Below are 14,547 nucleotides of genomic sequence, written 5' to 3' on the forward strand. Positions count from 1 at the left end.
ATGCTTTATAATATATTAAATGTTACTTATTTAAATCATTTGAATACACAAAATGCAGAAATCGCGTGTATTTTCGCACTTTTTTTGGAAAAAATCAATCATAGACAAGAGGCTCTCAGACACTATATAAAACAAATGAATAATAGAATTTTATTTTGATAAAATAAATAAAAATTTAATAATAAAGTGCTGTTATACAATTTATTACATAGCACAGTAATCATGTTCTTTAATGTGATTATTTAAAGACTTCATTAAAATCTTTTAGAAGATAATACAACTCATACAATCACACGACTTACCGTCTAGTATGCATTTGAATGCACTGAAGTATATGCGCATTGAGCAGTGGTAGGACTAGTTCGGCTCGTGGTGCTGTAGGACTTGGGGGGGCATTAAAGGGCTTTGGCGCCTTCTGTAAGAGACAAATTAAGACATACCATTTTATTCATTCAAAAAAAATCGAAATACTAAGTAAAACTGGTCGCTGTTGAAATAGTAAAACTTTATAAGTAAAAGGCGGTCTGAAACGTTGGTCCATTGTCCAATTTTGTCCCACGATATTTTGGAAGTTTCTAGAAAAAATATGTACGCAATAGGCGGTATGAGTATACTAACGAAGACCTGAGAGTAGGCGCATGTTAATAAAAATAAGCTTAAGCTGGTTTATTGTTTTTATAGATCGGCAGGCAAACGGGCAGAGTACTATTCTGTCAGTCAGCTTGTGGACTTCGACAGGGATGCAGTGCAATAAATAGTGGAACTAAATCAGCATATTCCAGGTTATAAAAACATTGTCGCTCGCCTATTATTGGTGTATAGTTTAACTCACTTGAGTAAACTTTATATTACGAAATCTTACCGTAGCATAAAATGTCCTCTGGTCCTTATAGAAGACGAGTGCAGTGGGGGTGAGAATCATGTAACAGTCCGTCCAATTCTTCTTACTCTTTTTGCCACCTTCCGAAAACTTTGTACGCTTTACAGGACATTCGTAAAGTACTGTTGCCTGAAATGAATGTAGCCAATGTGTTAATAATCCACGTCAAATGTTTATAATCATGACAGGCTTTTAACCGAGAACATTGACATATAGCAACCGAGTTCTATATTAAATATTAATTGTAATTCTTACGTTCTCTTATTAAAGATTAGCGGCATTTTTTTTTAATATTGTAGATATTGATATATTCTTTTATTTAAAGGCATTTTTTACACCTTGGGTAATGTTACCCTATACAATAATGTTATTGTAACTGTATATTTTTTTATATAAGGGATCCTTATTTTTTTCTTGCAATTAAAACAGCCTATATTAATCAGTGATAGTAGCTTTATAATGGCGAAATAATTTTTAAAATCGGTCCAGTATTTTTTGAGCCAATTCGTTAAAAATAGTTACATACAAATCTAACCTCTTTATAATATTAGTATAGAAAACAAAAAAATAAAAGACGAAATGCTAGAAACAAGATGCGCTTACCTCAATCGGTATATGCATGAGTCTAGGTGAGGACATGGGCGGTCGCTGAGCCTTCTGCTTTGGCGCCACCATGGACCTCGACTTCCTTTCCTTTTTGTACCCTGGCTTCTCGCGAACCTCTACATCCAGACTGTCTCCAGATGAAGAGGCTGGAAGCTGCAGGTGATTTGGACGACGGTTTACTGCCAGGAGATTTTCCGTAGAGCCACCTGAATTTTAAGAGGGTAGAAGTGATGGTATGTCGTTTCCTGAATATGCAAATATCCCAAGTAATTTATGACTTATCAAGTTTTTTGTTTAATTTTTGTTTTGTATTTTCTTTATACAAATCAAATCCGGTACGGATACGGACAAGTACACAACACTGTGTGTCTGGTGAAGCTAAAAATGGTAGATATTATGATCATTCTTATTCATTACTATTTGTTTTTTGGAGAGTACAAAGTGAAGGAAGTAATTACCAAGTCTCTTGCTGCTCCATAGTGGTGGACTATCAGAGCTGGATTTATAGCTCCTTTCGAGCTCAGGACGACTCCTCTCGGAAGTCGGAGACCAATTCCAGGCTTTTGCTGGCACGTCCTTCAGGCTCTCCTGAAAAAGAAAATAACGATTATTTTTCTTTCTAGATTTAAATTGAATTGAAATAATCACAACATTTTGTTGATATTCAACAAAGTGACACTGAGAATGCAGAAACTTTGAAGCAGCAACTTCAAATGGGTTCACGGTTCTTAACCTTGCACCCAGGTTTTTATTCCAGTCAATTATTTCGCACGGAAGTTCTCGGCTCAATTTTCAAAGAAACAAATATTTTTGTTTCCAAGGGTCAGATGATCACTAACTTGTTAAAAAAGACATTCGGTGAAACAATTGTTTCTGCTCTTAAATAGGAAATTCATAAGACCCATACCGTCATTAAACCAGTCAAATTATCGTTATCCTGCAGACTATATTGAAAATTGCCAAATAAGGCTATGTAGTTGAACATTGACGTTCCATGGGCGAATGCTACACGCTCGATAATTATCGTGATATTTATCGTGATATTTATCTTGTATTTTTTTAGTATACTACACACTCGATACGGATCGCGTCAGTACGACGGTAAATTTCATTGAGTACACTCGTACATTTCGTGTTACAATATGAGTAACAATATTAAGAAAGCTTGCGTTGCCATTATTATTATTATTATTATCAGTATATGCTGATATACATCAATATCCAAGACTTTGAATTGTAAACATTTTCCGCTGCAGCACCAGATCGTTTCAAATCTGTTATTTTTTAAATTATTTTCTGTAGTTTGCCTAGTTTGCATTTGAGGTGTCCCATATGGCCGATTTACACGTATTAAGTTGACTAAAAATTTACTAAATATTAACTTAATTTTAAGTAACTTAACCCGTGTAAACAGTGAATTTAGTAAGAAGTTGCAAGTTAAAATTTAGTTGCAACTAAACAAGGTAGAATAGAATTTTGTCTATTTTTCGGTTAAGTTGGTGGGCGTGGCTAATCACTTGACACGTTTGGACAGGCAAAATTTAGTTAAATTTAAGTGAAAAGCATAAGCTGGCGGAGTCATTGCAAAGCTATGCTTTTGCTTTCGGCGCTGGAAGCTCAAAAACATATCCAAAACTATTTGTCCGATATGCGTATACAACAATTAATGAATAGTAGTAGAACCCCTTCCCCAATGAATAATAGTAGCCGTTTTACTCCTTCGCCTTCTTCAAATACGTATTACGTTGAGTCCCCAGAACCTTCACAATCATGTATTGGAGCATACAATACAGTAAATCCCCAATCAGGAAGAGAAAATCCTATAATATTTTGTTCTGTGGTCGTCCATCTTGAGCGAATAAATGAGTTTAACTAATTATTTAGTATTTTTACGTGTAAACGGTTACTTAAAATTAAGTCACTTGAAATTTAGTTAAGACTTGGCAACTTAATACGTGTAAATCAGCCTATACTTATAGGTAATGTTTCTAATACAAGTATGAATTCTCTATATTATTCCGCCTCCATATATGCGCGTCCTCTTCCATCGCTGGCAGAATAAATACTGACGCGATAAATATCGAGCAGAGACTAGACGCTCGATATTTATCGACGATAATTGATACGGATCGTGGATTTTTAGATTTCTAGAAATCCAGCGATCCGTATCACGGATCGTGATACGCATGTACTACACGTCGTAATTTTGGATCACGATCCAAATATCACGATAAATATCGAGCGTGTAGCATTCGCCATGTAACCGCAAACCATATAGAGTTAATTGCACTAATGAATAGGGAATCAAAATGTTATTATATGAAAAGGCAAATACGTAGTAGTACATATTAAGTTCTAGTAGTTTGTTTCCGACTAAATATATATTAAAACTGGTGCTCTAAGCTTACACCCGTTTTATTTTTGTGAAGTGGTATCCATACAGCAATAAATGTGAGATGATATAAATCTTCCTAGGGATCAGTCGGATTGAAGGCAATATACAAGTAACCCTGGTACATCTTAATATATATAAATTACGTGTCACGTTGTTTGTCCGCTATGGACTCCTAAACTACGGAACCGATATCAATCAAATTTGCACACCGTGTGATCTAACTTAAAAGATAGGATCTTCATTTTACATCTCAATTTATACCTGCAATATTATTTTATTGCAATATATTTGTTTATTATTTGACAGTCACAATTCTAACAGATGGCGCTGTGTTGTAAGTACCAACGTTTCACATAACCTACAATTTAATAGCATAACCACCAAAAAAGCATGGTGGTCCCCATGACTGGTGTTCTCCTACCATTTCCCTTAAATAGTTTACTACTATGTAATATAACAAAAACCTTAGCCACAGCAACGCTTGGCCGAGTCTGCTAGTATATGTATATATATTACGTTTTGATTTCTCTCTTAGGTAACTTTCTGAGCGACGTGATGCTGGTGACATCTGGAACGGACTTTTAGTCTCCACTGGTAGTATCGCAGTAAGACAGGCACTGGTCAGATATCGGTGGAAACGTTTTATTTAATACATTTGAAAAATCGGCAGAACTCAATCCAGACTTTTTTCACTAAGGAAATTGTATAGTGGAATTGAGGTAACAAACTAATTCAAAGCACAGATTGCGAAATAGTCTCAATACCGTTAAGATCATCTTCGTAGATGCTTTACAATATTCTAAATGTAAGTTATAATGTAAGATATTACCTGTGGTTAGTACTAACAAATATTGATAGTAAATGTGAACCTTATTGCTCAGTTATAAGGTTTAAATGAAATTTAAATTACAATGGCATCCAGGAAAAATGAATTGTATTGTCCATTTGCTAATGTATAACGTAACCAAATATAATAGTTTCCACATATAGTGTACATATGTATTCCTATATTGTTTTAGTCAAGTAAACGACTCCACATATGCTTCTAATGTGTACCTTTACCCTTAAGAATGTCAAATCTCTCACTCTAGAGGACTTCCGCAAAGATATTCTCTATCCCTCTTTCTTGTATGTTTTTAATAGAGACAGCACTAAGTCTACGTTTTGTAAAAAAACATACCTCACGAAACCAGGTTTTTGTCCTTCTAAACATTGTTAACACTGTCTACCCATTTTTCACTACATATTGTTATAGACATTAAATTACACAGATATTTAATATAATTTAAATACGTCCGACATGACACACGTACATTGTAGCGTGTACCATAATGATATGACTAGTGTGGTAACATGCATGTCGATGTTTTAGCAATCCATGAATAATCGTGTCGAAACTAGTAATTAAAAGGATGTATTTAGTTCATTGTTTGTAATTAAGTTTATTTTTAAGTATATACGTAATGCCTATCGAGTTATATATAGTTTTATCGATATATGAAAAAAAAGTATGTTAATATTCGATTATCAATAAACTAAAAATATTGTTATTATTTTCCTTATCCAAACGACGTTTACATTTTAAGAACATTTTATTTTTTTATACTATGTTAGAAAATATTAAATACGTTTAAAAATAGAATCCTGCAGTAATGGGTATTTTATTGTATCCTTATACATGTTTTCCTTATGTTAATCTAACTATCACTGAATAAAACCAAGGGGTCTGGTAAATCCGGTATTATGGTACATTTATAATTTTTACTATGTTATTGCTGTTTAAATTTAGAATGTTTTTATTTCTTTCCAAGTCTAAGATCCATATTCTAATTTTTAACTCAAGTCACAATCTTATTATGAGCGGTGTTAAATATGTTCAATATTTTTACAAAAAAAAGGCAAGATGTGTTTTGCCTGCTCTATAGCAGGCTCACCTGATGTTAAGTGACACCGCCGACCATGGACACTTTCAATGCAGAGGGCTCGCAAGTGCGTTGCCGGCATAAGAATTAAGAATTGGTATGCTCTTTTCCTGAAGGACCCTAAGTCGGATTGGTTTGGAAATACTTCAGTGGGCAGCTGGTGGCCACATAGCGCGGCTAAATCTGCCTTGAAAAACGCTCAGTTGTGGAACAGCGGACGTCGAGATGATACGGGTGATTTAAGTTCCATTAACATGTGTATGCCATGATCTGTATACAATTTTGCTTACAAAGTCACTTAAAAATCCTCTTAATCGATATTTTGATAAACGCGTTTATCGATAATTACCATCACTAAGCATTATCAGTGGTCGATGTTAGGAAATGTGCCCTTATCACTCGTTTTATTACGTTCACTGATTACTACGGCGGAATTCATTGAAAATATTGCAATTATACCAGTTATGTCCAATCGCTACATGGAAAGTTGTGATCAGGGTCAGAAGTCTCTTTTCCATTACCACTCCGCATTGTATTCAATAATTTAGGACATAAATAAGGAAGCTGGGAACTTATAAATAAATCTACCATGAGCCTCAAAAAGATGTTAAATGTCACATTAATGTTACTAAATATTATGAAAACATTATTTATATATATATATTGAGCATGTTGAGAAAAGTGAAAAGAAAAAATCGTATGTAAAAAACATTCGAAAACAAAATTACTCACAAAGGAAACAATTATTTTATGCAAATTTTAGTAAATCACCTTCGATAAGAAGTAAGAACTAAAAACATTCTACTCCCTACTTGTATTTATTCTTACCATCAGTTTTTATAACCTTAAAAAATCGGAATTTTACAATTCGAAGCGATTTTTAAATATTTTTTTGTATATCTCCACGTCTCAGTTTGAGGATCACGTTTGAAATCTGAGAAAGGATTTTTGTATTGCGGTGTATATTTTCGTAAATTAGATGAGAGTTATCAAACGCAATAAATCTACTAAAATTAAAGACGCTTTTACTTAATAGTTTTGTTAAAATGCTTTCATTATAACATATTACTTCTTATTGGTGAAAGATAAACGTATAGGTAGTAGGATATAAAACCGTGGATAGTCGGGTTGGGTAGGATTTGCCATATGTACCTGGACCAAATCCAGGACGTACTAGAGAAGAGACAACTTAATAGTAACCATAACCGACGAGTACGAAAATGAAAGTGGATGAAGCAAGAGAGGTCAGGACCGTATCAAGTGGAGATCCCAGATCTCTGCCTACCCCTTCAGGAAAAAGGCGTGAAGATTTAAATACATAAGATATAGACTGTATAGTGTTTAAGATAATGTCGAAGTCCCCTTCAATAATATATACATCGGCATGTTGTTATTGGTTTAATAGCACGTATTCGTCACAGTAGTCTTACTTATTAGAAGAGATAAGAATGAGTCAGCACTGATAGGCGTATTTTGCAGTCGTTTACCTTACCGCAATATTTAATTATAATAATAATGGAAGTCCAAAGCGAGCCATATAAGACTATCTAAACTATTAAGTATTAACCACAAGAAATCGTTGTCGAAATTAATTTGGACAACAAGACGGTTATTTATTTAGTCATGTTTCAGTAATACTAATTTAAAGTATTAGTTAACGTTCTGATAACAACAACATTGAAAGTAAATTATTGTAGATACGTTTTAATGTGACGACATTATTGTTTATAGGCGACCAATGACCACACATTAACTCGTTGCAGCTTAAATTAAAATTCGAATCAATTCATTCAATGATTAACCGGATGCCGCCATCTTGAAAGCACACATTGTATTCGCGCGCATAATTAAAAGTAATCGATATTAACACGCCGTTTTGGTGCGCAGAGTCACTTGTCTTTTATTTACTGCTCTATAGTTTATATACTATCTACTTTCAAATGTTGACGTTGACAAGTGCACGTAGTACAGGCATGTGGTAGACTGTATTCGCTCAGGCTCACTATCTAATTGACTATGAACCACTATTGTAATTCAGTATAGACTGGGAACTAAATAATAATATGAATTTAGTTTGTAAATACCTCTGGATATTGCACTCGTTGGTCACGTCTGGGCTGCCTATACTGGGTGATCCTAGGGATGACCAGTGGGGGCCTCCTGTCACGACTGTACACTTCACATTCTTCAGGCGTTATCCACTGAAACAATAAATATGAGAAATAAGTATTAAATCAACTTTTATTTTTTTCTTCTTAAATGAGATCTACATCGGATGACGCATTTACAATAGTGTAAAAATATTGCGTATGTTTTATTTTTAAAAGTTTGGTAGGTACGTTGGGTGACTACTAAGTCCTATGTTCTGGTAACACTAATAGGTTAGATATTATGCTGGTCTGGCTGATTCTAGTAACAAGCGGTTAATAGGCGGATATGGTAATTGTATGCGTTGTGCAGACGAACAGAGTGTTATTGATAGATGCACAGATGTACATCGCAAATTAACTTCCTCCTCGTGCTTCTCATGTTTCAGGCGCCACATTCCATAGACAAAAATACGTTTACGAGTTTACATCACCATGATTCTTTACGGAATAATTCAAATACTTAATTAGCTTAAATTCAAGATTACCGTTAAAAATTTAATAAAATAGTGACGAAACAGATCTTGAAATCACAAGGTTGATTAACGCTTTATTATAAAGATTATCTATGATAAATGCATAACAGTGTTGCCGTATTTTTCACAATTTGTTCAATGCCTAATAGGACAGGACGTAAAATCCAGATGCACATTAATTAATTAAAAATAATATGCATACTGTTTGAATGACCTAACGGCAATATGATTCTGTGGTTTCCGGATAAGGTGACGTAGTCTGCTTACTAAGTACCAGTTCCGGGTTTAATATTGAGTGACATTATTACACTTAATAATATGATTCTAATGTAAAAGTTATTTTTTATCCTATCTGCTTTTGCCCGAATAATATATTTCATAACAAAAAGTACGCATTACGGAGGATTTTAAATAATTTTAGAAATAAAAAATCTATGATATACTATACAATCAAGTTGTCACAAGGAACATATGAAGCCATAAACCTCAATGGAGATCATTAAATAATATTTATGGCGACGAATATGCACCATGTCCTGTGGAAGTTACGATATACAGTAGGTATTAACTATGATGAATGTAACGTATATCAAGATAAAATATAAATAAGTCGTTAAAAAGTTCCGCTTAACATATCTATATAATGTCAATAATTTCTTTCTATCAGTAATTTTCCAATTTTTCTTACTTTATTAAAACAATAAACTGTATTTGGAATTATTATAAGGTTTTATATGATGGTTTGGAATCATTAATAGCAACTCTACACATATATAATTCAATATATTTAAACTCAGAGATAACAGTAAAAGAAAACAGATTTTTATACTAATTTAAAATAATTATTTACTAACGAATATACTTCTACGTAATACCCTTTTTTATCAGCTTAAATATTAGATAATAAGAATTAATAATAATAGTCACCATTACCTTCATTCATAAGAGATTATGTCAATTTACTGTGTATAAGTGTGATATAACACTAATTAGTAATATAAGAGAACATGTAACTTTTTCTATTTTCAATATAGATTCATATCATTTAACAAAGACCGGGGGTGTATCATTCATTGATGTCAAGGAGATGAACTAAGGACACGAAAGAGCTGTGCGTGACTCATTCATTTTCGTATGGGCGTGTGGCTAATAATTTTACGCTTCATGACGATAAATATTTTTTGTTCTCTATTGTCGGGGAAATCCAAATGGATAATTATATGTGTGACTTCCAGAAAGTTGATCTGACAGTGTTGGTGCAGAAAATGTTAACAGTAACCTGTAACAACAATTATTATCTTATGGCCTCAAAATGAAATTAACGTTCGGCCATTTATGTTATTACTATGGTTTAGGTCGATATAAATTTGACGTTAATGTTAAAAATTATTGATAGTATCGAGTTGATACTACTGTTTCTACACTAAATAAATCGCACAACGTAAATTGCGGATTCTCTTTTAGCGTTTGTCAATTGGAAGTAAAAAAAAAAATTCTACAGCTGTTATACTTTTTGACATTCAACACCTTTTGTCTTCAGTCAGCACGCACGCTGTAAAGCAAGCGAAGCGTCGGTTAAATTTAAAATTATGTAAAAAAAATATAAATGTTTATAACTTCAATCCGGTAAAAAAGTGTTTTTCTATGTGTAAAAGTTATGTCAGTAAAAGACAATACAATAGGAAGTAATTTTAGGAACTGAAGAACAGATATATCAAACATTCTTTCATTAAATTCAGATACAGGCTAAATATAAACTTTGTGAATATCAACAACTCTATGGACAATAGACAGGTTATGATAAAGATTTTACGAGATCGTCCCGCCATCCTGTCTGTCAAACATGAATAAATCAAGATAACAAAAAGTCATAAACACAACAATACTGAACAAATGGTCACCGCATCCGTCGATATTGTTTAGACATTCTACTTTAAGACATATGAATTGCTTTTCACCGTCTCCATAGATGATTTTGTCACGACTCACGAGCTCATGACCGAAGATTCTGGTAGAGCAAAACTATCTTTTCCATCTGTCAATCGTGACTTTTGTAATCATATTTTTTTGTAATAGTAACATACATAGGTATCACAATTACAAAAAAAATAACCTAGCATTGTGATTCATGGCTCTTAAGTTTAGCTTTTATATGTATAAATCTGTTTGTTTGCCATCGTTACTGGTATTTTTTTTAAATTTAGTTATGCATCTTTTGCACTTTACCCTTATTTTTTTACCTTACTAGGGTTTCCTGGAAGAGGTAGCTGTTAGCGATAAGCCCGTCTATAGCCTCTTTAATTTATGTTATCTGAATGTATAAAAATATGTAATGCAACAAAGTGGTAATAAATAAAATAATAATATTTGGGCACAAACGAGTCTCCTTCGTAATGAAAAATTACTAAGACTTTTTAACTCAATCATGTATACGTTATACTCGTATGTCTTATATGCTATAACATAATGTACATTTACAAGCCAAGGCTGCATGCTCACTCGGGCTTTCTTAGTTTTACAAGCGTAGCGATTACCTAAATCGTCAGAGTTACGCCCCAAGAGTATAACCAGACAGTCACTCTCTTGAGCATTTTATAAGCAAAGCACAGCGTTTGATTAAGCATTGCATAAACTATTCTTTTGTTAGACGCGAGTGGTAAATATAGAGTGAAAATAACATCCTCTATTATTAACATCTCTATTACCCGCTGACCCAGGATTCAGGAACCGTACAGTACAGATTTTTAATTTAAATTCTAAACTAAACATTTGTCTATTCTATTAATGAAACTATTTAATCACCTTCCTTGAGGCTACAAATCACTAACTATGTTCTCTGTAAGCGTCTGTATGTGTTACGTTAGTGTGCCTTTTTTAAAATAAATAAATATATTACATACCAGAACATAAAAAAAGGAATTTTATTAGCATCGATGATCACTTCGATACGTTTAATTCTCAATACATAAACACACATACACTTACGAAATTTACCCTTATTCGCAGTAAAATAAACTTACAGAAAATATAAGTATTGCTAAGTACTTCTAAGAATATGGTTCGTGTTGGTCTCAATTGAAAACATGAGTTTTTCCGCTAATGTCACGCGTGGCTGATCGTTATGGCAATTTACATAGAAATCTATTTTCCATTATTTAACATCTGATACGGAACTAAGAGGCTTCCTGAAGGCGAACGTTGACAGCGAAAGTTGATGAAATGAATTTTCAATCAAAATTAAAGAAAATGCTGTTGACGCTATTGTGTGAGCGCATTATCAAAATACATGGCACAGAGTTTACAACTAAACTAATTTAGATGATTAAATTATTTAAGAATTGAATAAACAATCAAAATAAATGAAAATGCTGGTGGCCTAAAATCTTTAAAATATACTTAAGTTGCCGTTCTCAGAGATGTTTATATTATGTTAGCGTCTTATCATAATCAACATCATAAAATCCTTACGTACACTTGTTGTTCTGTGGTAAGGTAAATCATTAAAATAGGCATTTGATTTTTAAGTTTAGACTAAAATACAGACGTCGCAAATTGTCAAACATTTCACATCAATGGTATAATGTCAAGATTAATTAATACATATCAATATTACTAATCGTCTAGTGACGCTCCAACTCCGATTTTGATCTTGTAGTAATATAGAGAAACTCTTACTTATCACTTCTTTGCGGTTACTACGTATTATATAATAGCCTACTTAGTTAGCCAGTAGGGCTGAAAAAGTATGAATATTCTCGTTTAATTTCTCCAGCCAGTTGGTCTTAATTTATCAAGTTTCATGCATTTGACCTCGGTGCCATCATGAATGAACCATTCACTTGCGTTTTGCTTGAGCGAGATAGCCAGTTAATGATATAGTGTATGAGAGAGACAGAATATGGGAATAATTAAAGGTAATTGAGAATTGGAAATGTGGCTTTCGAATCGTAAACTACAATTTATGGAATGGTTTGAAAGGGAAGAAAGAAGAAAATATGAGGACTGTGTATGTAGCAATAGCATACTTCCTTAAAATACGTAATCCATCGTAATACGTAATAATAGGTAATCTTGTAGTTACGAATTATTAATTGTATTTTTTTGACAACAGAATGAAACTAACAAATACAGTAGAGAGATTAGTACTTTTAACTCATGTATAAAAAATAGTTAGATACAAAATATAATGAAATAAACAATTCAGATAAGCTAAGCAAAAAGCACTTTTGAATTGTCAACCAAGGAAGTAGGTAGGTAGGGAAAACTCCCTACACAATGTATCTTATTTTATAAATTGGAATTGAATCCACTCCTACATAATATGAACAGTAAATTTACATCATATACAACATAACAACATTGTAATAAAAGTAAAGCCCGGCAACGCACTTGCGAGCCTTCTGGCAATGTGAGTGCCCATGGGCAACGGTATCAATTAACATGAGGTGAGCCCCATGTTATCTATAAAAAAAGGCAATAGATGCGAAAATATTTCCAACTGTGTTTCACTTTCAATTACTAATACAAACAATAATAAAATAGTATATTTCGAAGTTAAGCATACCGTTTGTCATAACTGGCGCGTAGTTATTTTGGAGCGAATTTTGTATGAAAATTTTTACATTTTATCGTGCATAAACATAACTAAATTATGGAATCTGTTCAAGACTGTTCAGAAATTTGAAGTTAAAATTGTTTAAAGAAACGTTGTTACAACGATTTAGCTTCACTCTTCGACTATTAGAAGATAACAATATTTACCTAAAATTTCTCACATTTAATTAACAAACAGATAACGGTGTTTCGTAATATCGTGACTCAACGTTCCGGTCTATAGTCTATGATTGTTTACGTACGCGGTGCAACAACCCATATTTCGCTGACCTTACAACTACTAATACATGTCGATTAAAAAAAAATGATTTTTTTTATTTATATACATGGTAAAGTTCAGATTGACGCCTCTCTAGTAAGTCAAAGACCGTGACAGGGAACCTTCGCATTCTCTCATTTCATTCTTCGCTCAAAAATTTACGTAAAAAGTATTAAAATATACTAACTTAGTGTATGCGATCGAACTCGAATGGAACTTAATGTGTGGAAGTTAACATAAGTAGTTTATGTTAACTAATATCAGAATTTGTATTCTAATAGTGTAGAATTTGCTACATTGAATTGACTAATCTTAACCGTAAAAAAATTATAAAGAAAATATCTTACAAAAGATGTAAAGAGTTCTAAATTAGTTCAAAAAAAATAACTTATAACATGTATAAGTATTATTAAGATAGGTATTAACTCCTATATTACTCGATTATTTATCGAAAAATTATTATTTCACTGAAAAACGATTCGAGTTTTAATAGTAACATTGATCATAGTTTGGTAAAAGAAGGCAGGAAGTTCTATTTTTATTAAACAAGCATATGACGGCCGCCTTAAGATAATATTTATGAAAACGCCTATAGATTTACTATTTTTTTAAGCGATAAATTTTTTACGATATATTTCGATCTCTCTTTTTAATGTTAAACCAAAAATGGAATACTTGATACTACAATTGTGTATAAAACAAATTGTGTGGTCTGCATGTTCCTTAAAAACTTCTAATATAATATTTAAGACAATATTAACCATATGGACTTAACATTGCCTGCTTAAATAAAGAAATGATTATTATAACGCTAAGTAAATAATTCAAAATTACAATAACTATGGGCGATTCGAGACTTCTAAGAGACTCATCTTGTCACACAATGCCGGATTAAGAGATAGCTCTGGAAATTTTTTTTTGTCAAATTTTGCAATAAATAACTTATTGTGAAACCAAGTATAGATTGTTTTATTGTGATAGTATTTATGTGATGAAAGAGCCTGTTTTCCTCCCTTAAATCCGGGACTTATTTTATAAAACAGCTCTTGGATTGGAGTTAAAATATAGAAATATAAATAACGGCCAAATATTTTTTTATACATAACTAAATTTAATCAAACCATCTTTAAACCCGGCCATTTTCTACGTACGGTGTATTGTACACTGTATTCTATACATAGATAATTGAGTGCAACATAGCGAACTCAATAGTATGGCGTAATAATGGACCAATAAAAATAACCTACT

The 14,547-nt window shown here is 32.6% G+C and overlaps 1 protein-coding gene across 3 annotated transcripts in view; it reads right to left on the minus strand.

The window, feature by feature from the left end:
* LOC125061951 overlaps positions 1 to 14,547 on the minus strand; it is a 72,344-nt gene that overhangs the window by 8,523 nt on the left and 49,274 nt on the right. For all 3 annotated transcript variants that reach the window (XM_047667611.1, XM_047667596.1, XM_047667607.1), the window contains exons 2-6: positions 7,888 to 8,004; positions 1,945 to 2,074; positions 1,484 to 1,692; positions 863 to 1,009; positions 303 to 415 (exon numbers count right to left, since the gene is read on the minus strand). In XM_047667611.1, coding sequence (XP_047523567.1) covers positions 303 to 415; positions 863 to 1,009; positions 1,484 to 1,692; positions 1,945 to 2,074; positions 7,888 to 8,004 — 716 coding nt within the window. The remainder of the gene's footprint in view (positions 1 to 302; positions 416 to 862; positions 1,010 to 1,483; positions 1,693 to 1,944; positions 2,075 to 7,887; positions 8,005 to 14,547) is intronic.

This window comes from Pieris napi, chromosome 2 (assembly GCF_905475465.1).
Source record: "Pieris napi chromosome 2, ilPieNapi1.2, whole genome shotgun sequence".
Classification (NCBI taxonomy): domain Eukaryota; kingdom Metazoa; phylum Arthropoda; class Insecta; order Lepidoptera; family Pieridae; genus Pieris; species Pieris napi.